Raw genomic sequence first — 24,703 nt, 5'->3', positions numbered from 1 at the left:
TTCAGCACATCAACAGCCTCACCTGAAGAAGGTGAAAAGGAGAAGTAGAGTTGCATGTCATCAGCGTACTGATGGCAACGCACTCCAAAACTCCTGATGACCGCACCCAGAGGCTGCATGTAGATGTTAAAGAGCATGGGGGACAAGACTGACCCCTGAGGGACTCCACAATGGAGAGTCCAGGATGTCGAGCAGTGTTCCCCAAGCACTACCTTCTGGCGACGATCCACTAAGTAGGAGCAGAGCCACTGCCAAGCAGTGCCCCCAACTCCCAACTCCGCGAGCCTCCCCAGAAGGATACCATGGTCGATGGTATCAAACGCCGCTGAGAGATCAAGGAGAATCAACAGAGTCACACTCCCCCTGTCCCTCTCCCGACAAAGGTCAATCATACAGGGCGACCAAGGCTGTTTCAGTGCCAAAACCGGGCCTAAAACCGGATTGAAACGGATCCAGATAATCGGTTTCATCCAAGAGCGCCTGGAGCTGGCCGGCGACCACCCGCTCCAAGACCTTGCCCAAGAACGGAACATTCGCCACCGGTCTATAGTTGTTCAAAATATCTGGGTCCAAAGAAGGTTTCTTTAAAAGAGGTCTCACTACTGCCTCCTTGAGACTACCAGGGACTACTCCCTCTCTCAAGGAGGCGTTTATCACCTCTTTGGCCCAGCCGGTGGTTACAGCCCTGCCGGCCTTCACCAGCCAAGATGGGCAAGGATCAAGGGCAGACGTGGTCGCCCACACCATTCCAAGCACCTTGTCCACTTCCTCGAGCTGCACCAACTGAAACTCATCCAACAATGAAGGACAAGACCGCGCTCTGGACACTTCAGTGGAGTCATCTGTCATAACATCAGAGTCTAAGTCCCTACGGATGCAAGCAATCTTGTCCTGGAAGTGCTCCGCAAATTCGTTGCAGCGGGCTTCTGATGTTTCCTTAGTATCAGGAGGGCCAGAATGTAAAAGCCCTCGTACCACCCTAAAAAGCTCCGCTGGGCGGCAAAGAGATGATCTGATGGTGGCCACCAACATGGATAGCTTTAAAAGAGAATACATCAGATTCATATAGGATAAGGCTATCAATGGCTAGCAGTCACGATTATGATGATGTATGAATTTATACCCTGCCTTTCTACCAAAGTGTACAAGGTGCCTTACACAAAACTGACATGGTTGAAAATGAGATAAAAGTACAACCTAAAAAAAGACAAAATGCAACCTAGAAACAAAACAAGCAAGCACCTACAACAATTAAAATCAGGCAAGTAGTTTTGAAAGCAAAGCACACAAGAGAAGATTAGGAACTCCAAGATTGTACTTTCGTCCCTTCCTCTGGCTCCAGTTCCTCCCTGATAGCCTTAACGAGGGTTCCTCTTGATGGTTATACTTCTTCCAGGATCAGCGCTATTCCTGTAAATATCAGTCACTATGGAACAATAGTGAGAGTGGGCTCTTTTCCTCATGGTCTGTTTGTGGGCTTCCAATAGGCATCGAGTTGGCCTGTACTAGTATTCCGGACTAATTCAGCTTTGAGAAGAAAGGCTGAAGAGTTGATTCAGTGATGTGGCCCTGAGGATCTCCTCTCATAATTGCAATGACAATTGGTCGATCAGCTGCATTATAACTATTTTATTGAAGGCGATGTTGAATGGATTCACACTGGTGAAAATTATTTGCATTTACCTATGTATCCCTGATGTTCATGGCATATGTGGAGGCATAATTGGTAGGGCAGGGTCATATGTATGTATTTGGTTTCAAGTCTGACACCGAAGTTACTTTCAGACTAAAAATGCTACTGAGTAGTGTTAACAGTTTGTGTCTAGCAAGTCTTAACTCTTTGGATCTTTGTAACAGTTTACTAATCTTTTTTCATTAGGTTCTTACTAATGGCATCATTGCAGTGACTGAGCCATCAAGGGAAGAAGATTATCTTGGTCAATTTCCAGTCAGTTTTGGAGGTATCGCTCCCTTTTATGCCGATTTGGATACCACAGGAGGACATGGGAATGTGTACTATAGAGAAGATTCATCCCCAGATGTCCTCCAGCTTGCTGCTAAGTATATTAAAAGAGGCTTTCCAGAGTCTGCCTTTGATCCAAGCAATGTTGTAATTGTTACCTGGGATTCTGTGGCTCCTTATGTAGGATCTGGAGAAGATCCCACTTTGGAAGTGAAGGTGAGCATGTGACAGTCTAGCAATGGATAAATTAGAAGTGAAAAAGCTATATGCAAACTAAGTGAAAGTGCACTTCTATATACTATATACATAGTAAATGGATATAGATTGTAGCCTAAAAATTGTGAAGTATACACTTTGAAAGAGATGCTCAAGAGAAATACAGGTTATAAACTGATCTTAGGTTATATGCAAATTCAGAACTTCAAATGAGATGTGTAAATATTAATGTTTATGCAAAACATTTTGTGTTACTAGGAATAAGATTTAAGAAAGTCATTGGATAGGGTATTAGTATTTACGTACACACAATGAATTTAGCAATAGATTATTTTTGTTGCTCCTTCTTGTCCAAGATTTTAGGTTTTAGGTGCAAGCTGATTACTTTAATGGCTCATTTCCCATTTATTTCAGTGTTTGTGAATGACATCTGTATTTCCATGTATACAATTTGATTTACAGTAATTAATTGATTTTATGGAAAACCTGGGGCAACAATTGCAGTGACATCAGTGTGTTTCACGTGTTCTCACACATAAATGCATGCCTGAATTGTATATTTCTCCCTTCTTTTTTACGTCTATTTTTTCTCTATAAAAAGACTGCAGTTAAGACAAAATGAGTAAGGTCAAAGCATATTAACTTCCAAGTAAGTTTTTCTGTTTTAAGCAAACATTTGAGATTGTGCTATACTTCTTCAGCTACTTTATACACTTAATTATATCAGGCATGAGCAAATAAAATAGAAAAGAGAGATGTTAGACTTTCCTGTTGAATGCCAAAGTTTCATTTGTTAATACCCAACAACTTTTATTTAAGACAGAATTGTTTTACTTTGAATTTAACACTCTGGTATATACACCGCTGGTCTTGGACCGTAATAAAGATTTTATAATTTACAGTTTTGCCCATTGTGTGCCATAAATGATATGCTTCTACAAGTATATGCTCATTTTGCTTCAAATGATTTGTTAAAACTATCTTAGTGCTGCTGAAGCCAGGGCAGGGGCTGGTAAGGGGGAGATCTGCTCATAGAGCAGAGATCCAGAGGATCACACAACTAGTTCCTCATGCCCAGGGAAGGAGAGACTTTGGTCTTGAATGCCCTATACTTTCAAAAGCAGTTTATGATTTGGCACAGGCATATGCTGTGCAATGGAAGGGAGGAATCAAACCCCCAACTACATATGGCCTGGGCTGCCTTCGACATACCTAAAATCATGCTTTGGATCCTCAGAAGGACATTTTCATTTTATTAATTATAAGGTTCTGTGATGTTCAGTGACCAAAACAATATTTGTTTTTGCAAGACTAGTTTTGAGCAGAATACTTCTAAAAAAATTCTTGATTCCATATTCTGTAATAATTGAATCCATTCAGCTTGTATTTAAAGTCTCATCTTTATATCTAAACTTGAAAACTTTTTCTACAATTAAATAAATTTTAAATCTTCTTCACAGAGAAACACGTTCCAGACTGTTTTAGCGTCTTCTGATTCCAGTTCCTATGCTGTTTTCCTTTATCCAGAAGATGGTTTGCAATTCTACAGTACACATTCTAAAAACGCTAAGGAAATTATCCCAGCTACTGTTGGCTTTAGTCAGCCCTCTACAAATTATTTCTTATGGGTAAAAGCTGGAACATACAATATAATTGCTAATGAAGAAGAAATAATTGGAAATCTGCCAAAGTATGTTTTTTTATTTTTTTCTTTCCTATAATAATTTTATTGTATAAATGATGTTGCTAGTACTCTTCCATATCACAAACGTTGTTAATCTTCATGAAGTTGGATATTCATTTCTAAATCGGCATTCTTATTTTATTTGGTGGGAAGTATTCAGAAATTTTGAAACCTTCTCTCTTCACTGGTTACTGCCACTGATGAAGCTCCATCAATATGCATGACATTTTACAGACCTAAAGCAAGAGTCCTATTCTAAAAGGCAGACTAAAATTGGGCAGTCTAAATAGAAAGCAAAGGGAGAAGGGGTGGTGGTGGAAGAGCCATTACAGTGTGAATGTTTTTTTATGGTGGTGTGAACAAATGAGTTGCTCATACATTAAGGCCCAACATAGGTGGCATGGAAGCTGCTGAAAATCAGCAGTACAATTTCACCTGGGAAGCTGTTTGCATGAAGTGATGACTAAATATGTCAGGATAGTTGTTTTGGCAATCAAAAGTTGGAGAAGCAATTTAGCTAGAGATTTCTTATCTTTTAGGAGCAGCAATTTGGGAAAACAAGGAGTCTGGGCATTTGAGATTGGTGGCTCAGCTAATATCCTGCCAGCCAAAATCACCCAGATTCCTGCCAGTGCAGAGTATAGTGACTATGACCAGTTCCAGGAAGTGGCTACAGAACCATCATCTATATCACATCAAGATTCCATCGAAGTAAGCCAGCCAGAAGTATCCTATGATATTTCTAGCAGAGGAGATCAACTGCACACTAGCTACAATGTACCTCCACCAGCAGCAGAAGATGGTTTTCAGTCTTCATATCAAACTTTAACAGAAGGTCCTCCAGCTGAGCCTCCACTCCCAACAGGAAAAAGCCCACCTCTCCAGTTTCCAAGCCAGCAATTTCCCCGGCAGCACACTCAGATTTTCGACGTGGAAGAAGCTGATGGCACTGGAATTGGTAAGGTCATTTGATATTGAAAAGGTAATTTCAGGAACCGTAGATGAGAACATAGTGATCTGATCAAAATCCAACATCCTGTTTTAAGACACAGGTATACATCCTCTGAGGCCAATTTCTCCTCCCCAGAAACCTTTAAGCTCTAAGAGACCAGATCTTCTCAGAGTTTAATATTGCAGGGGGGAGGAGTATGAATTGGACATGTCTCCTCCAAACCAGTATTTTGAAATAGGAGAATCACGTTCAAACACATTGTTTACTGCAGGTAGCAGACATACTGTAAATACCTGCTTTGTAACACTGGAAGCAGCCTTCAGAATGTGCCATTAGCAGGCACATGGTTCATGAGGAAGTTTTTATAGCTTATGTAGCGGACAGATCCATGGATCGCTGCAGCAACACTATTATGATTTCTGGCACTATCACAATGAGTCAACCAACATTTTAATTCACAGCACTCTCCTTCCTAGCAGTATGTGTGTACACGCGTGCGTACACACACAAAATGGGTGGATTAGGATACTTTGTGAATGAGAAAGGCAAAATTCTGAAATGCATTATTCTGAGAACTTTCTTCCTCTCTCTGCAGTGTTCCGTTACAGTACAGATGTCCAGCAAAGCTGTGCAAACAACCGTCATCAGTGTTCAGTACACGCTGTTTGCAAGGACTATCCAAACGGCTTTTGTTGCAGTTGTATTACTGGCTACAAAGGAAATGGCAGACAGTGTGTAGCAGAAGGTAATTTGAAAATTGTTTCAAAACTGACCACTCTAATATATAGCACAACAATCTTGAAGACCCTTTTCTCTCCTGAATACAAGTGTAAATTTCCTGCAATACTTCGTGCAGGGATGCATCAAACATGCTGCAATGATAAAAGAAAGTGCTGTCACCTACCACATTTTCAAATTAATACTTAAATATAAAAGAGTTGGTTAACCAAACTTTATCAGTTTACTCTCTTTATCAAGTAATCTTTTATGCTCATATTGTCTTTAAACTTCTTACTGAAGAAAAGCTGAGGAGAACCAAAGATCTGCTACCCTAGAGAAACTCATTAAATTGTCAGAAAATACTAGATGCTAATACCACAGTGGATGATCAGATAATAAAATTATGCAGTTCATTGAGAGATTTAGATGTCATGGCAAACTGGTTTAGCAAACTAGGAAGTATCATATTGAACCAAGTGTGTAAGGAAAGCATGGGCTTGATCCATTCTTGTCAGAACCAGGCAAGAACATTAAATTTGAAGGAGGAGGATTTGTGCACAAGACAGGAGGACCATGGGGAGAGCAAACAATATACTTAAGCTGTTCATGTGTCCAAAGTGAATTAGGTAGTGGCTAGTATTTGATTATTGGTTCCCATCATTCTACTATATCGTTAGCATCATGTGGGGATTTTTGTTCGTTATACACATATGAAGCTTGCAGTGCACACCATCAACATGTTGTCTAGTGTTGTATGTGTGGGGGGCTTCAGAGCTTTAAAAATATACATTTATCAATCTGGGTTAGACATGTTCACTTTATTATGTTGAAATAAATTGCTGTGTTATAACCTGGCTACTTTGGTTTTGTTGTATAAGGTTCTCCTCAGCGAGTCAATGGGAAAGTCAAAGGACGAATCTTTGTAGGGCACAACCCAGTCCCAATTGTATTTGAGAACACTGACCTTCACTCTTATGTCGTGATGAACCATGGACGTGCATATACTGCCATCAGCACAATTCCAGAAGCTTTGGGTTTCTCCTTGCTTCCTCTTGCCTCTATTGGAGGTGTAATTGGATGGATGTTTGCTGTGGAGCAGCAAGGATATAAAAATGGATTCAGCATTACTGGTAAAATTTATTTTTGCTGTTAAAAAATTTTATGCATCTGTTTTTGTAGTGAATTCACAAGGGCTCCATAGTAAAAATGTTCGCTGTTGCCAGCAATCTTTGCTTCAGAAGGCAAGCCTCAGAAATATGTTATAATGCTGTAGTTCCTCCATGAACCATTTTTACAACAATTTTTGCAACAATAACCATCTCTGTTATCAAGGAAAAGGCTTGAAAATTGTGATCGTGATAACACAGGCTCTAGACAAGAGAGAGTTACAGTTGTATTTGTTTTCTGAGCTGCCCTGTGATGTTTAGGTGGCTATATAAATTCAGTAAGTAAATAAATGATAAAATTTATGGAATTGCAGTTGTGCAGGCAGCAAAGATGCTGTAAACCCAACTCTCACTGAGCTCTCTTCCCTCTGGCTGCTTGAGTTAAAAAAGTGTACTAGTCACAAGACATTCTCCAGCACACAGCCACCAGATCATCGTACTACCTGGAGTGAAATAACCCTTGTTTTTTCTTAAGTAGTTTTGGTATTGCAACAAAGCTAAAAACTGATCAGTACAAAGCAGACAGACAGGAAACTCTATCCAGCAAAGGGCAACTTCAGGCTTTTCTTGAATTTCATTGTTTACATTTTTCCTTTAAAACAGCTGCTCCCCACTGATACTGCTTCAGATAGTTCTTTTGTTTGCAAAGTCACAAGGGAGAAAGTTCACAAGTTTCCTAAATTAAAACATTTAGCTGACATTTAGAAGGTAACAGTATTTACCCTGAATTTTTTTAGTAGGAGAATTTATACTGGAAGAAGAACCAGTTCTGAAATCCATCCTCTTTTTCATTGAAAGCAGGACTGTTTGTTAGCCCAACTTTTCATAGCAACAAGTGTGTGAAAAGTGACTTTTTTTTTTAACGCTATATTCAGAGCCTACTAGATTATCTTGACCCATTCCATTCTGGTATCAGGCCTGGTCATGGGACTGAATTGGCCTTGGTCACCCTGATGGATGACCTTTATCAGGAGAAGGACAGGGGGAATGCGACCCTGTTATTCTTACTTGATCTGTCAGCGGCTTTTCATACCATTGACCATGGTATCCTTCTGGGTTGACTTGGTGAGCTGGGTATTGAAGGCACTGTTTTACAGTGGTTCCGATCCTATATCCAGGGTCGTTTTCAGGGAATAGCATTGGGTGATTGTCTTTCGGCCCCCTGGCAGTGGTGCTATGAGGTGCCACAGGGCACCATCTTGTCCCCCATGCTGTTTAACATCTATATGAAGTCCTTGGGAGCAGTCATCAGGACATTTGGGGCAAGGTGTCAGCAATATGCTGATGATACCCATCACTTTTTCTCTGTAACATCTGAATCAGGAGAGGCTATGCAAGCCCTGGACTGCTGCCTGGACTCTGTGGTGGGCTGGTTGAGGGCCAATAAACTGATTCTCAATCCTAGCTGTGGGTTGGTGATTCCCGAGTTCGGTTAATTGGTCAGTTGCCTGCTTTGGATGGGGTCTTACTCCCTCTGAAAGAGCAGGTCCATAGTCTGGAGGTGCTTCTGGATCCATCTTTGTTGCTAGAGGCCCAGGAGACCTCCGTGGCTAGGAATGCCTTTCACTAGCTTTGGATGGTAAGACAGCTGCAGCTGTTTCTGGACCAGGATAGCCTGACCACTGTTGTCCATGCACTGATAACCTCCAGATTGGATTACTGTAATGTTCTCTATGTAGGGCTACCCTTGAGGTTGGTCTGGAAGCTGTAGCTGATGCAAAATGCAAAGGTGAATACTGCTCACTGAAGCAGGTTATCACCAACATATCACTCCACTAATGAAAGAATTTCACCGGCTACTTATTAGCTACTGGGCTAAGTACAGAGTTTAGTTTGGGACCAGGATACTTGAAAGACCATCTTATCCCTTATATGCCCAGTCGATCACTGTGCTCTGTAGGTGAGGGCCTCCTGCAGATACCATCTTATCAGGAGGTCCATCCCACACAACATAGGAAATGGACTTTTAGCATGGTGGCACCTACCCTTTGGAATTCCATCCCCTTAAATATTAGACAGGCACCATCTCTGTTATCTTTTCGGTGCCTACTGAAGACCTTCCTCTTTCAACCAGCTTTTGAGTAGAGACCTTATCCCAGTCTGCATTCTGGGATGCTTTTAAAGCTTTAAAAAAAATGTTTTTAATGATATTTTGTATTAATATGTTTGTAAAGGTTGTTGTGTTTTAATATATTCTGAAGTCTGTTTTTACAATGTTTCAGAGTGTTTTTAGTGCTTTTGTTTGCCACCCTGGGCTCCTACTAGGAGAAAGGCTGGGATATAAATCAAATAAATAAATAAAATACTAATTTAGTACTAATTGCACAGCATATAGTTCCAATGCAATGCATTGCCTTCTTCAGAAGGGATCATTGAACTGAAGAAACATCACCCATTTCTTAAAATACCAACTATTGCAGCAGGGACAGCTTAAAATAGCTACCCCCTTTAAAAATTGTCTAAGCTGGGCATTAACACTCCTAGCCACAAAAGCCACTTGGGACTCCAGTGAAAAGTTGGAATCTAGGAGTACTCCCAGACAATGAACCTGTTCCTTCAGGGAGAGTACAGCTCCTCTCAGAATAGGTCATACACTGAATTCCTGACATGTGAACCATTCAACCACAGCACTTCCATCTTATGACATCTGGGCTCCTGCTGGGAGGGGCGGAATATAAAACAAATAATAATAATAATAATAATAATAATAATAATAATAATAATAGCAGCAACAACAATAACAACAACAACAATTATTATTGTCTCTGGGAGCAGGCCCTCCTCCACTTCTGCGGGGAGTGGGTGTTGCACATTCCCAATCCAAACCTCACCTTGGATTGACATGCATTGCTAATTTCAGTTATTTTCCTTTCAAAAATAGGCCGTAAATATGAACACTTGAGCATGAATGAGTACACAATATATTTTAATTTTAAAAAATGTAAACCAGAGTTTTCCATCTTCAACTTTGCTATCCTACTATAGTTTCACTTCACCCTTGAAATTGACATTTTTTCTCCATTTCCTTTTTTTTTTTGGCTACTAAATTGTAGCCAGTATCAGGTCTAGGAACTTCCATCTGGTAGAGATGGCATTTTAGAGCAGCCTGTGGTCAAGGTATATCCAGGAAATAGAGAGAGGTGGGTTTATATACCATTGTCAAATGACAAGCCAGTCCCCAAGCCAAGTGAGAATAGTGCTATGTCAGTTCACACCTGAAAAGGCTAACCTACAAACATTTCATTCTCCTCAAGGTTTTCCTAATACTTGCAAGGAATGATTGCAAAAGTCCAGATAGATTTGAGACAAAGAGGGGAATGTTCATCCATTCCTAATCAGAAGTAATCCTTGGAAACCCTTCCATCCCTTCAGTTTTTGGTAATATATATTTTTCTATTTAATTAGAAGAACTCAAGATTTGTCATTTATAAATAGATCCTGTAATATAGGTGCGAGAGGATCTTTAGTTTAGGGAAGCTGAGGTCTTGTCCATAAGTGTTGCAGTAGATAAGTGAATGTTTAAATAAACACAGAAATAAGAAATGATTTCATTAATCTTCTAGGTGGTGAGTTTACAAGACAAGCTGAAGTTACATTCCTTAACAGCAATGAAAAGCTGACCATTAAACAAAAATTCAGTGGAATCGATGAACATGGACATCTTACAATCAGCACAGAACTTGAAGGCAAAGTGCCTGAGATCCCATTTGGTTCTTCTGTGCATATAGAGCCCTACACTGAGCTCTATCACTCTTCTAGTTCTGGTGAGTTCAATACTTGTGAAATCTTACTACTTTCTTCTTATTGTAACTTGCTTTATAAGCCTAGGGCAAGAATGAACACTGCGTGATGAACCCTCTATTTTGTCTTGACATAGCTAGAACAGTTAACTTTCTTGACTAGAGGAGGCTCACTATACCATATGAAGACCCTGTGCTTTAGATTAATATATTTTCATTGATCATATCCAGTGGATCATGGCCAGGGCTTTTTTTGTGACAATACTCACCAATACAGTGTACCAACATCTCTTTTTTGCTGCCAATGCCAGCCATTTTGTGCTGGCACCCACAGAACTTTTATCAAGCGATAAGTACCAGCACCTCATTTTTTTTACCAAAAAAGAACTGATCATGGCTATGATGTATCTGAAGACACACATGACTGTGTGTAACATCCAAGCAACAGCATTGTCTGCTATGTGATTTTAGGCAGGAAATGGAAATTGTCATGTTTATTACTATATTGTAGACAGCAGCTTTTCTGCATATCAACTGTTCAGCGGAAAATAAGCTTCCCATCAAATAACTGGTTCCTGCCAATATTTTCTACATACAACAGGGAAATTTATACAATTATGTTGTTGTTGTTATATGCCTTCAAGTCGATTAGGACTTATGGCGACCCTATGAATTAGTGACCTCCAATAGCATCTATTATAAACCACCCTGTTCAGATCTTGTAAATTCAGGTCTGTGGCTTCCTTTATGGAATCAATCCATCTCTTGTTTGGCCTTCCTCTTTTTCTATTCCCTTCTGTTTTTCCCAGCATTATTGTCTTTTCTAGTGAATCACGTCTTCTCATTATGTCTCCAAAGTATGATAACCTCAGTTTCATCATTTTAGCTTCTAATTATAGTTCTGGTTTAATTTGTTCTGACACCCAGTTATTTGTCTTTTTCTCAATCCATGGTATCCGCAAAGCTCTCCAACACCACATTGCAACTAAGTTGATTTTTCTCTTATCCACTTTTTTCACTGTCCAACTTTCACATCCATACATAGAGATCAGGAATACCATGGTCTGAATGATCCTGGCTTTAGTGTTCAGTGATACATCTTTGCATTTGAGGACCTTTTCTAGTTCTTTCATAGCTGCCCTCCCCAGTCCTAGCCTTTTTCTGATGCGTTTTGGTTAAGGACTGTGCCAAGGTATTGATAATCCTTGACTAGTTCAGTGTCCTCATTGTCAACATTAAAGTTACATAAATCTTCTGTTGTCAATACTTTAGTCTTCTTGATGTTCAGCTGTAATCCTGCTTTTGTGCTTTCGTCTTTAACTTTCATCAGCATTCATTTCAGATCATTACTGGTTTCTGCTAGTAGTATGGTATTGTCTGCATATCTTAAATTATTGATATTTCTCCCTCCAATTTTCACATCTCCTTCATCTTGGTCCAATCCTGCTTTCTGTATGATATGCTCTGCGTATAGATTAAACAAATAGGGTGATAAAATACACCCCTGTCTCACACCCTTTCCGATGGGGAACCAATCAGTTTCTCCATATTCTGTCCTTACAGTAGCCTCCTGTCCAGAGTATCGGTTGCGTATCAGGACAATCGGATGCTGTGGCACCCCATTTCTTTTAAAGCATTCCATAGTTTTTCATGATCTACACAGTCAAAGGCTTCGTTGTAATCTATAACACAGGGTGATTTTCCTCTGAAATTCCTTAGTCTGTTCCATTGTACATAACAGGAAATGTCTGTATATGGTGTTCCTGTCATTCTTTAAAAATCCCTAGCTTTTTCATATTGTATTTAAATGTAAAAGCTCTCTGTGGAGGGGATTCGTATTCTCTATGGCAGCTTAGAACAGAAGAAAACCTCCTCTCTCATGTATGAGTGCAAAGGATTTGGAATTCCCTCCCTAGGGAGGCAAGAATGGCTCCCTCCCTGCAGTCCTTCTGTCAGCAGGTGAAAACTTTTTTATTCCGAAATGCTTTTGGAACTGTTGGTTCCTAAGGATGGGGTGGAAGAGGGTGTTGTATCGTTTTACTGTTTTATCTATACTATCTTAAAGTGAGTTTTGAATTACTCCAATTGGAACATTCTAAGACCTCCTGTGATGAGTTTGCAAAGCACTTTGCAGATAAAATTGATTGTCTAAAGAGTTTGATTCTGCACGCTATGGATACAGTGAGCGAGCCAGAGTTGGCCAGTGGTGCTCTGGTGGTGAGGGATCGGTTCCAGCTTCTTCCTTCTAATGAAGCGGACAAGGGGCTTTCAACCTTAAGGCCAACCTCCTGCTTACTTGACCCTTGCCCGTCGTGGCTCATTATGAGCTGCAAAGACAGTCTGAGCGAGAGGATCAAGGTGGTGGTAAATGCATCCTTGGAAGAGGGCGTAATGCCATCAGCTCTCAAGGAGGCAGTAATAAAACCAATTTTAAAGAAGCCCTCCTTGGATCCCCAAGATTTGAACAACTTTTGCCCAGTCTCAAACTTACCATTCTTGGGCAAGGCGGTTGAGCGGGTGGTGGCGAAGCAGTTGCAAGCGCAATTGGAGGAAGCAGATTATCTGGATCCATTTCAGTTGGGTTTCAGGCCTGGACATGGGACTGAAACAGCCTTGGTTGCCTTGATGGATGATATGAGGAGAGCATTGGATAGGGGTGAGTGCACCTTCCTCATCCTCCTGGACCTCTCAGCGGCTTTTGATACTGTTGACCACGGTATCCTTCTGGATCGCCTGGAGGGGTTAGGCATAGGGGGCACTGTATTGCAGTAGTTCCATTCCTTCCTCTCTGATAGGCACCAAAGAGTAGCATTGGGGGATGAGGTTTCGGATCCTTGGCCTCTCACTTGTGGGGTGCCACAGGGTTCCATCCTCTCCCCAATGCTATTTAACATCTATATAAAACCACTGGGGACTATCATCAGGAGATTTGGGCTGCAGTGTCACCAATATGCGGGTGACACGCAGCTCTATCTCTCATTTAAATCTTCACCGAGGTTGGCTGTAGAAACCCTATCCAAGTGCCTGGAATTGGTGAGTGGCTGGATGGGAAGGAATAAGCTGAAGCTGAACCCTGACAAAACCGAGGTACTGTTTGTGGGAGACAAGGGAAGGTTAGGGGATTTCGACCTGGTGCTCAATGGGGTACAATTGTCCCTGAAAGACCAGGTCCGTAGCCTCGGGGTCATTGTTGACTCCCAACTGTCCATGGAAGCTCAGGTTTTGGCTGTGAGCTGGGCAGCACTGTATCAACTCCATCTGATACAGAGGCTACGCCCCTACCTTCCCAATCATCTGCTCCCATCAGTGGTACATGCCCTGGTCTCCTCTCAGCTAGACTACTGTAATGCGCACTACGTGGGGTACCCTTGAAAATGGTCCCGAAGCTGCAACTGGTACAGAATGCGGCGGTGCGCCTGATTAAAGGCAGCCGCCAGCAAGATCTCTTTCAGCCACTCAGCAGCTATCAGTGGACAGTGTCTTTGTCTTGTATAACAGAGATGAACAAATTTTTTATTTTTTATCTTTTTCTTTAGTTGCTGCTTGTGTTTATTGTTTGTTGTCTGATTTTATTGTTGATATTTTGTATTTTAACCTTTTTGTACACCGCCCAGAGAGCCACTCGCTATGGGCGGTCTATAAATGAAACAAATAAATAAAAAATAAATAAAATCACTCTAGTGCTAAAAGAGTTGCACTGGTTACCAGTTGCTTACCGGGCCCAATTCAAGGTGATGGTTTTGACCTTTAAATCCCTATATGGTTTCGGCCCAGTCTATCTAAAAGAGTGCCTCCAGCATCATCAGCTGTGCCGCCCAACAAGATCAGCCTCAAAAGATGTTCTCTCCATCCCATCAGTCAAAACAGCCAAACTGGTGAGGACTAGAGAGAGAGCTTTTTCAGTTGCGGTGCCCACCCTGTGAAACTCCCTCCCAAATGATCTCTGCCATGCCCCTTCCATGATGAGTGTCTGCCGGGCCTTGAAGACCTGGGTCTTCAGGCAGGCTTTTGGGGTTGGCTAGATTTTATCTTCATTGTTTTTAGATTTTTAATGCCTACGTATTGTATGCCTATTTTGTACGTCACCCAGAGTGGCTGGACAGCCAGCCAGATGGGCGACTAATAAATTCAATAAATAAATAAATTCAGTAAATAAAATAAACAATTGTATATTTAAATGGTTTTATTATTGCACATAGTGTTAATCTAGATTTTTAATGTAGATTTTAATGTAGATTTTTTGTTTGCTTGTAATTATATGTACTTTTATATTTGGAAGCCTCCTTGAGTTCCAATCCTTGGAAAAAGTGTGGGATAAAAATAAAGATAATAATAATAATAATAATAGTTGAATAAATTCTATTTACTGGGACATATCCAGTGCTGCGGCTCTCCTGGCACAAGGGACTTTACAAAACATTATTTTTAGTTTCCTTCTTATTAATATGATATTCTTTCTTTGTTTCAGTTATCACATCATCGTCTACTAGAGAGTATACTGTAACAGAACCAGAAAGAGATGGGGTATCTCCATCTAACACAGTTCCCTACCAATGGCGACAGACAATCACTTTTGATGAGTGCATTCACGACGACTCTCATCATTCTCTTTCAGCCACTCAGCAGCTATCAGTGGACAGTGTCTTTGTCTTGTATAACAGAGATGAACAAATTTTGCGATATGCAATGAGCAATTCAATTGGTCCAATTGGTATGTTCAGTGATAATCTCTGTGGTTTGTTTCCATTATACTGTTTTAAGATTCGTTAGATGCCTGTTTCTTTTGCCCTTCAAATGGAAGATATTATACACAGGATTTGTCCTGATGGATCAGACCCAAAGGTCCATCTATTCCAACATCTTGCTTTCCCACAGAAGCCAACCAGATGTCTCTGGGAAGCCCATAAAAAGAGATTTAAGGTGATGGCCCACTTTTGCTCCCCATTCAGTGGCATACAGCTTGCAGAAGAGCAGAGAAAATTATATCAAATGTTACACTTTCATAGTAGATGCAAAGCTACAGCCATTATTCTGAGACATGTGGCACATGATTAACTTTTTATGCTTTTGATTCAGGAATGGGGAACTGCTGGTTGATGGTGCCTTGGATTCAGCTCATGGCCTCCCTTGTTCAGCTCTGATGCCCTACACAGCAATCGGGCTTATAGAAAAAAAGTTCCCGTTTGTGCCAATGGGATTTTTTTTTCTAAGTCAAATTGCCACACAGGAGGATTTTTATCTTGAGGAGAGACAGAAGAGGGAGAGAGAAGGGGTAGGTCTTCCAGTTACTGGCTCTGACCTTGCCTACGTTTTGGCTTTGATCCTGCCCACCACTGTCTCCAGCCCCAGCCAACCCAACTACACGATTCCAAAGTGGTCATCCCTGAAGAAATGCACCCCTTGAACATAAAAAAGGTTCCCTTCTCCTTCCATAGTTGAGAGAAACTCCTGAGTTTCTTTCTCTATGAATAATGAATGAACTTCAAAATTTTAAGACAACAGTTTTGGACTACTAGTTATACACCTTTAGCATTCACCACTGTCATAGCCATAGTGCTGGAGACTTTGCTGGAACCTTTTAGTTTAAATAGAGAGTAACTCTGTAATGTCAAACTAGTGATAGACAATGTAGATTCTAAGCATTTTAGGCTGTGCTCTCCAGAGCTGTATATTACCTGCCCAGAGGCCAATCCTTGCATACGTATAGTCTCTGAGTCCATTCTAACACAACAAATCTGGCTTTTAAACAATAGCAGTAGTAATAGTGAGATCACTGCATTTTATGAGAATTTTAGTATCTTCTTTGACCTCTTTTCAGATGGTGCAGGTGATACAAGCCGCAATCCCTGCTACACAGGCACTCATGGCTGTGACACCAATGCAGTTTGTCGTCCAGGAACAGGCAATCAATTCACCTGTGAATGTTCTGTGGGCTTCCGAGGAGATGGCCGTGCATGTTATGGTACGAAAATATATCTCTTTAGAAAAAGAAATCTGACTTCCATCAAGTAATCCGACTGAATTCACTTGTAGCATCTTTATTGTTGCTGAATATTGACTTTGCTGTGGATTCACTATAACACAGCCATGGCAAATATTCTTAGGAATATTTTTATTTTTCCCTTATATAGTGCCTAGCAGAAAGACTCACAAATTGATGAGGGCATCTGAGCCCTGCCTCAACAGAAACAGCACTGTAATCATATTGTACTAAAACTGACATGTCTCATTTTTTAGAGAAAGAGACCAAGAATAATTTCCAAAATGTCTGATAACGTTTGAACATCTTACTATGCTTAAATGTGCAGTAACTTTATAAAGGTTGCAACAGGTTTGAAACGTTGTGCTCATTTAAGAACAGTAAATGTTGCATCTGATTTGCAAAACATGTATGCATTAGATATATAATTAAATGGTAATTCAAATGGTTTAGGCTCTGGGGATACCACATTTTGTGTCCATCATGAGAACAGTACTCCCAAGTGAAAGTTTTATGTATATATAGAATTAAAATGTGTCATGCTGTCATACTGTGCAGTTTGCAGTGTCACAGACAGGTGGTGCTGTAAACTGCACAGCATGAGCAAGCCATGCTGGGCTGGGGGGGGAGGAGGAAGGAAGGTGGCTGAGATCGAGCAGAGAGCGGAAGAGCATGCAGACACTGGTGGCCTGGCTGACCCACAGATCCGCTTCATGTGAGGCCTTGGGTTGCCACCACAAGGCCTCCCTTGCTTCGGGCTGTGGGGATGGGAAGAGACCTAAGAAGAGCAGCAGCAGCAGCAGCCTGGGTGGCCGGGTGAGTGGGAAGCTCATAAGTGGCCTAGGCAGGATAGCGGCAGTATTTGTTGGGGCAGTGGCAAGGAGAAGTGGTGGGAGACTGCAGCAGCATAGGAACAGGGGAGGCAGGCGGGTGAGGAATGTGAACAGGCTCATGGCATCTGAGATGTACCAACACCTGCAGGCATTGAGGGGTATTGCAAGGGAGGGTTGGCGAAGGGAGTGAGCTGCCGGGGGGGGGCGCGATGGTTTGAAAGTGCCAGCGGTGGTGGGAGGGAATAGTTTGGGAGTGCATGGAAGGGTTGGCACACAAGGCATGCAGGGGCAAAGCTCTTAGTTTCTAATGTATATGTCCTGTCTTTACACAAAGTTCTCCCATACAAGGCCCTAGTCATGGTTACAACTACCACAATATTACATCGTCAGGTGATTGCATACCATTCCTTGTGCCCCAGATGACCACTGTTTTTAGTAGATGTATGCCCCTCAGATCTTGGAAATTCTACATTCTGTCTGTGGAGAGAGAGAGCAGGAGGAATTCCCATTTCTCTGGTCTCTGCTATAGCATTCCTAGTGTGCTGTAATATCTCTTTAAGGTCTTGGAATTGTCAGTTAAGAACAGTTGGAGTGCAGTTGAGATGGGTGATGCATAAGCAGATGTAAAGACTGTGCCCTATAGAATGGTGATTAAAGTATACTATTTTTATTGTTAAAGAATCAAGATGTGTTTATTGTGAAATACAACACATTATATGGTGTCAGAAGTCCAAATTGGACTCATTTCGGCCTCCAGCTCCTCTGGTATTGCAAGGTAATCTGGCTGAGACATGGAAGCGATGGGAGCAAGCTTTTATTTTATATCTTTCTGCAGCTGGAGTTGATAATGTTGCTAAGAATCGACAAATTGCTATTTTATTACATTGTGTTGGAGAGGAAGAGTTGGCAGTTTACAACACTTTTGATTTACCTGAAGAGGGGCCACAAGACATAGAAGAAGTTCTTGAACAATTTAGGATATATTGTACTCCTCGTAAAAATGTGATATTTGAACGCTATGCTTTTTGGAACCACTCTCAGAGATACCAAGAAACTAGTGAACAGTTTGTGACTGAGCTTAAGCTTAAGGCTAGTAAGTGTGAGTTTGGTGCAACAGTTAATGATATGATACAAGATAAGATTGTGTTCAGCGTTAAAGATGAAAAATTGAAGAAAAGATTGATTGCGGAACCTGAGCTTACTTTGGAGAAAGCGATTGAAATATGTCGTTTAGAGGAAATAACAAGAGTTCAATTACAAGCTATGTCAACTCCCTCAAGAGATGGTCAAGAGCTACATACAGTATCTGTGATTGATAAAACCCATGGGAAAAGTCCAGTACAGGCTTTTGGATCTGATAAGTTTCAATCTAAAGCTAAATATGAGCAGATTAAATATAGTAGATGCTCCTGTTGTGGTACTGTGCATCCACCTCGAAATTGTCCAGCGTTTGGAAAAACCTGTTATAAATGTCATATGAAAAATCATTTTGCTAGAGTATGCAAAGTAAATTTAGTCAGTGCCAAAGAGGGGCAACAGAATTATTCCATGCATGAGCTAGATTTAAACAGTTTGTTTATAGGAGAATTAACCTATGAAGCTGGTGAAGATTTGGTGAATGGATGGTATGTTGATATAGTTCTGCAAGGACTCTCAGTAAGGCTTAAGTTGGATACAGGAGCTGAAGCAAATGTTTTGCCTCTACAAATATTTCATGAGTTACCAGACAAAAAGGTGTTGTTTAAAACTGATGTTTATCTTGTGTCTTATGGTGGGACTCGTATAAAGCCTCTGGGAGCTATTGCTCTTGATTGTCGTACTTCCAGAGGGGCAGCAAAATTCCTACAACAGAGGATGTTTTGAGCCGTCTAGCAGGAATGAAGTTTTTTACTATTTTAGATGAAAAGGATGGTTATTGGCAAGTCAAGCTAGATGCACATTCTTCACGGTTATGTACATTTAATACACCTTGGGGACGATATTGTTTTAATCGGTTGCCATTTGGGCTTAAGTCTTCTAGTGAAGTGTTTCAACAGAAAAATGAGGAAGTTTTTGGTCATAGAAGGGGGGTTTATATGATAGCTGATGATATGATTATTGCAGCAGCAACCTCAGAGCAGCATGATCAGATTCTTTGTCAAGTTATGGATACAGCACGTACTAAAAACATCAAGTTTAATATGGATAAAATTCAATTTAAGGTTGACTCTGTAAAGTACATGGGTCAAATAGTTACTGCTCAAGGAGTATGTCCTGACCCTGATAAAGTGAAAGCTATTTCTGAGATGAAATGTCCGCAAGATAAACAAGGTGTTCTTAGATTTTTAGGGTCTGTGCAGTATTTATCCAAATATATTCCGGGTGAGGCAGAACTGACAGCACCTTTGCATAATTTATTAAGAAAATATATTTTATTTAAGTGGATGCCTGAACATAAAAAAGCTTTTGAGTCGCTTAAAATGCAACTATGTCAAGCACCTGTACTGCAGTATTTTGATATTACCAAACCAGTTACTGTGCAAGCAGATGCATCAAAAGATGGTCTTGGAGCATGTTTGCTTCAAGGAAATAAACCTGTGTGTTATGCGTCAAGGTCACTTAGTTCAGCAGAGCAAAATTATGCTCAAATAGAGAAAGAGCTACTTGCAGTGTTATATGCAATGAGAAAGTTTCATCAGTATGTATTTGGTAAAGTTGTGTCAGTTCATACTGATCATAAGCCTTTAGAAATAATTTTTAAAAAGTCAATTGGTAGTGCTCCTGCTCGTTTGCAGCGCATGTTATTACAGCTTCAGCGGTATGATCTTAATGTGATATATATCCCAGGTAAACATATGTATATTGCTGATACATTATGTAGGGCTCCTGTGGATATATTTACAGATGTTGAGGATTCTATAGTGGGAGAGAGAGTAGTACATGGATTGGGCACACTTGTCATTCATCCAAAGGGGGTGGCTGTTATACAAGAAGCTACAAAGCATGACTCCCAACTTCAAGAAGTGGCAGTGTTTATAAAAAATGGATGGCCTCAGTATTTGAAGGATGTTCCCAGTGCTGCAAAGTCTTTTTGGCATATTAAAGACTCATTGCGCTATCATAATGACATTATTTACTTGGGAAACAAAGTAGTTATCCCTGCTTCCCAGAGGCAAGGTGTTCTTTCACAGCTTCATGTATCTCACCAAGGTATTCACAGAACTAGAGCTAGGGCAGCATCTGTGATGTATTGGCCTGGCATGTGCAATGATATTGAAAAGGAGATTGGAAATTGTCTGGTGTGTGCTCGTTATGCTCCATGTAATCAAAAAGAGCCACTTAAGCCACATGAAATTCCTAAGTTACCATGGCAGAAAGTGGGTGTGGATATTTTTGAATATAAATCGTCTCCTTTCCTTCTTGTAGTAGATTATTTTTCAAAGTATCCAGAAGTATTAAGTTTATCTGACAAGACGGCCAAGAATGTGATTGTTAAACTGAAAACTATTTTTGCTCGTCATGGAATTCCGAGCATGGTTGTGAGTGATAACATGCCTTTTTCTAGTAGAGAGTTTCAGCAGTTTGCTTATGAGTGGGGATTTGAACAGTGTTTTAGCAGTCCGGGATATCCACAGTCTAATGGAATGGTGGAAAGAGCTATTCAGTCAATTAAACAACTTATTAGGAAAGCAGAGGATTCATGTGTAGATACACATTTAGCATTACTGGAATATCGTAATACCCCAGTTACAGGAATGTTATATTTGCCTGCTCGAATGTTAATGGGCAGAATGCTTAGGAGTACCCTTCCAATAACAGATGCTTTATTGTATCCTAAAATACCCACTGGTGTGCACAGAGATCTGCAAGAAATATACTAAAGGATTTACACAAAGGTGATTCAGTATTTATTCAGTCTAATGAAGGCTGGCTTCCTGCTACAGTTATGGAAAAGTGTTCACAGCCACGCTCATATCAGGTAGTAGTACCAAATGGTCAGCAGTATCGTCGCAATAGACGCCATTTGAGGTTTCAACAACAACCATCTGACACTTATAATAAGATAGATGATGTAAGGCAAAATGAGTCTGGAGGGCAACTAGATCAATTCTGTGATAATGATACTGTTGCTGTAAATGATGATATAATAAATCAAGAAGTCAGTGTTTCTCATTTTGAAAATAAACCTGATGTATATGTAACATCTAGAGGTAGGACTATTAGTCCTCCATTGAAATATAAAGATTATGTGTGTTAATTTTATTGTTTTATTGTACAGGTGCTGTAATATCGCTGTATTTGGTTTATTGTTGCTGTATTGGTTTATTTGTTTTGTTGTTTTATTGTTTTATTGTTACAGAACAGAGATGTGCTGTAATATCTCTTTAAGGTCTTGGAATTGTCAGTTAAGAACAGTTGGAGTGCAGTTGAGATGGGTGAAGCACAGCATAAGCAGATGTAAAGACTGTGCCCTATAGAATGGTGATTAAAGTATACTATTCTTATTGTTAAAGAATCAAGATGTGTTTATTGTGAAATACAACACATTATACCTAGGTAGCTACTTCCAGAATTCATGTACGAGTAGGCAATTCATACAGCATGACATTTCCTTTTTGTCCACTTCTATGTACAGGCAATGCACACAGTTTGACTGCTGCTACAGAGAGTTAGAATAAACTATGGTTTAATATGAACATGCTCCTGTGGCTGCCATACTTCCAGAAGCTAAGCCATGGTTGAACTTAGCATTTGTTTGTTTCTCTTGGTTGCGAATGATAACCAAGATTTATTCTTGATTTACCTCTTGTGGTTTGTTGGTAAGACAAACCATGAACTGAAGTGCAGATGTAAAGCTAAGCCAGATAATGGCTTGTTTCCCAGCAGCACAGAAGCAGGGGAAGCGCAAAACGGCCAAAATTTCAGTAGCATGCACTAGCACACTGTGCTTTAACATTAAACTATAGTTTATTTTCACTATGGTTTAATGTGATGAATGAGACCATAATATCTTAGATACCTTCATTTCACCTTTAATTAAACCCATTTAACATGTAGCATTTAGATCATAACAACACTAGAAATGTTGTCAATGCCATACTGTCAGGCCCAGGATGAGACTCAGGAACCAGACCAGGGGTTGTAAGTAATTCAGTTTTTATTAGAGTAATGTCCAAACAAAGACTGCGTCTTCTCATGAAGCAGTACAGAATTACAGGTCCTGCGGCATTGGGAGAAAGTTGACAGAGCAAGGGGCTGCTTTCCCGCCGGTTCTTTAAGAAGGGGCCAAACAGGCGCGCAACCTTTCGCTCCTCCTTAACTGCCCCTCAGGCACTACCCGCCTTCCCCCCTTTCTCTCTTGTCTTTTCAAGTGCCTTCGTGTGCATGGCGAAGGGGGAAACATTGGCCCCTCCTCTTCTGAAGGTTCCGATTCCAGTATGGGGGATGGGGGGGCTGATGGTAAACTGACTCGCGGCTTTTCTGCCTTGGGCAGCCCTCCCTCTTCCCCCTTCTGTTCTGAGCTTTGGAGCAGGGGAGGCGTGGGAATGTCTAGGGAGGATTCTGAAACTCCAAAGCTCTCAGGCTCTCCGTTGCTAAGCAACCCTATCTCTGGCATTTCCTCTGCTTCATCTTCGCTCCACTCGGGCGAAGTTGCTCCCCCTCCTCCCTGCCATCCGTCTGAATCCTCTTCTTCCAACCCCCCGGGACCCCAACTCTGCCTCCCGACATCATCCCCTCTCCCAAGCTGCCCCCCCTTTTGCTGACTTGGGGCGGTGGGGAAAACGTTGATGGAAAAGTTTTACCAAGTCTGGAGCATGCACGCCAACTTCATCTTCCCATGATCTATCAGCTGGTCCATAGCCTTTCCAGTGAATCAAGTACTGCAACTTGCGGCGTCTTATTCTGGAGTCTAGGATTTCCCAAACTTCAAACTCAGTTTGCTCATTTACCAGGAGTGGAGCTCCGGGAGGCTCCTCCGGCCGTAACTCACTGGGAGGGGCGGCTTTTGTTAACAGGGATCGATGAAACACAGGATGTATTTTAAACGTGTCAGGTAGCTTCAGTCGGTATGCCACGGGGTTAATTTGAGTTTCTATTTCAAAAGGACCCACCCTCTTGTCTTGTAATTTTCTACATTTACCTGGCATTTGGAGGAAGCGGGTGGACAGCCAGACCCGATCTCCCGGCTGCAGGGGGGGCCCCTCCTTCCTGTGCAGGTCAGCAACTCGCTTGTACTCCGTTTTGGCTTCGTTTAACTGTTGTTTCAACGTTTGTTGCGCCGCCTGCAATTCCCTAAGAAAGTTCTCTGCCGCCGGTACCAGCATACCCTCTGAGCTGCTTGGAAAGACTTTAGGATGGAATCCATAATTAGCGAAAAACGGGGTTTGTTGAGTGCTGGAATGCAGGGAGTTGTTGTAGGCAAACTCTGCAAAATGCAAATATGATACCCAGTCAGTCTGTTGATAGGACACATAACTACGTAAATATCTTTCCAGAACGGCGTTCAAGCGTTCCGTCTGGCCGTCTGTCTGGGGGTGATGGGCGGAGGAGAGTTTTAACTCCGTCTGCAGCTGTTTCCACATGGCTCTCCAAAATTTGGCTGTGAACTGAGTTCCTCGGTCCGAGACTACACTGTTTGGCAACCCATGCAGCCAGTAGACTTCTTTGATGAATAACTTGGCCGTTTCTTTAGCCTCTAAGGCCCCTGCACAAGGAAGAAAATGCGCCATTTTGGTGAGTAAATCTACCACTACTAGAATGGCTGTCATTCCTTGGGACTTGGGTAAATCAGTTATAAAATCCATGGATAGGTCCTTCCAGGGTTCGTGTGGGACAGGTAACGGTTGTAACAGTCCTGCTGGTTTTCCTGTTTGTGTTTTTGTCCGCATACAGACAGAGCAGGACTTTACATAGTTTTCAATATCCCGACGCATTTTAGGCCACCAAAAGTCCTTGGCCACGTTCTGAATGGTTTTGTAAATCCCAAAGTGTCCCGCCGTGATGGAATCATGGCACTGGCGTAGGATTCTGAGCCTTAATTCCCCTTCTGGCACATATCTGGCTGTTTTGAACCATAACAGTCCATCCCTCCAGTGGAAAGTTACTTCTGAGTCTTGATCTTGTCCCGTCTCCTGCCTATATCTTAGCATGTCTACATCTTCTTGTTGTGCCTTTTTGAGTTCCTCTTCCCATGAAGGCTGACACGATCCCAACGTTAATTTCTCTGGCGGGATCACGTACTGAGGCTGGTCATCTGATTCACTTTCTTTGAATTGTGGCTGTCTGGATAAGGCATCTGCTCTCTGGTTTTTGGCTTGGGCATGATAAATAATCTTGAAGTTGAATCTAGTGAAGAACTGGGACCATCTTATCTGTCTCTGGTTCAACTTTCTGGCTGTTTGGAGGCTTTCCAGATTCTTGTGGTCGGAGCGCACTTCAATCTGATGAGAGGCCCCCTCTAGGTATTGT

The 24,703-nt window shown here is 41.4% G+C and overlaps 1 protein-coding gene across 1 annotated transcript in view; it reads left to right on the top strand.

The window, feature by feature from the left end:
• Nucleotides 1-24,703, top strand: part of NID1 (nidogen 1) — a 105,527-nt gene that overhangs the window by 27,111 nt on the left and 53,713 nt on the right. The window contains exons 2-9 of the mRNA XM_061624553.1: nucleotides 1,880-2,179; nucleotides 3,640-3,869; nucleotides 4,403-4,821; nucleotides 5,411-5,560; nucleotides 6,414-6,665; nucleotides 10,265-10,465; nucleotides 14,910-15,152; nucleotides 16,260-16,403. Coding sequence (XP_061480537.1) covers nucleotides 1,880-2,179; nucleotides 3,640-3,869; nucleotides 4,403-4,821; nucleotides 5,411-5,560; nucleotides 6,414-6,665; nucleotides 10,265-10,465; nucleotides 14,910-15,152; nucleotides 16,260-16,403 — 1,939 coding nt within the window. The remainder of the gene's footprint in view (nucleotides 1-1,879; nucleotides 2,180-3,639; nucleotides 3,870-4,402; nucleotides 4,822-5,410; nucleotides 5,561-6,413; nucleotides 6,666-10,264; nucleotides 10,466-14,909; nucleotides 15,153-16,259; nucleotides 16,404-24,703) is intronic.

Source organism: Rhineura floridana, chromosome 4 (assembly GCF_030035675.1).
Source record: "Rhineura floridana isolate rRhiFlo1 chromosome 4, rRhiFlo1.hap2, whole genome shotgun sequence".
NCBI classification, from domain to species: Eukaryota; Metazoa; Chordata; class Lepidosauria; order Squamata; family Rhineuridae; genus Rhineura; species Rhineura floridana.
Note: the sequence above shows the minus strand (reverse complement) of the source record. Positions and strands in the feature narration are given on the sequence as shown.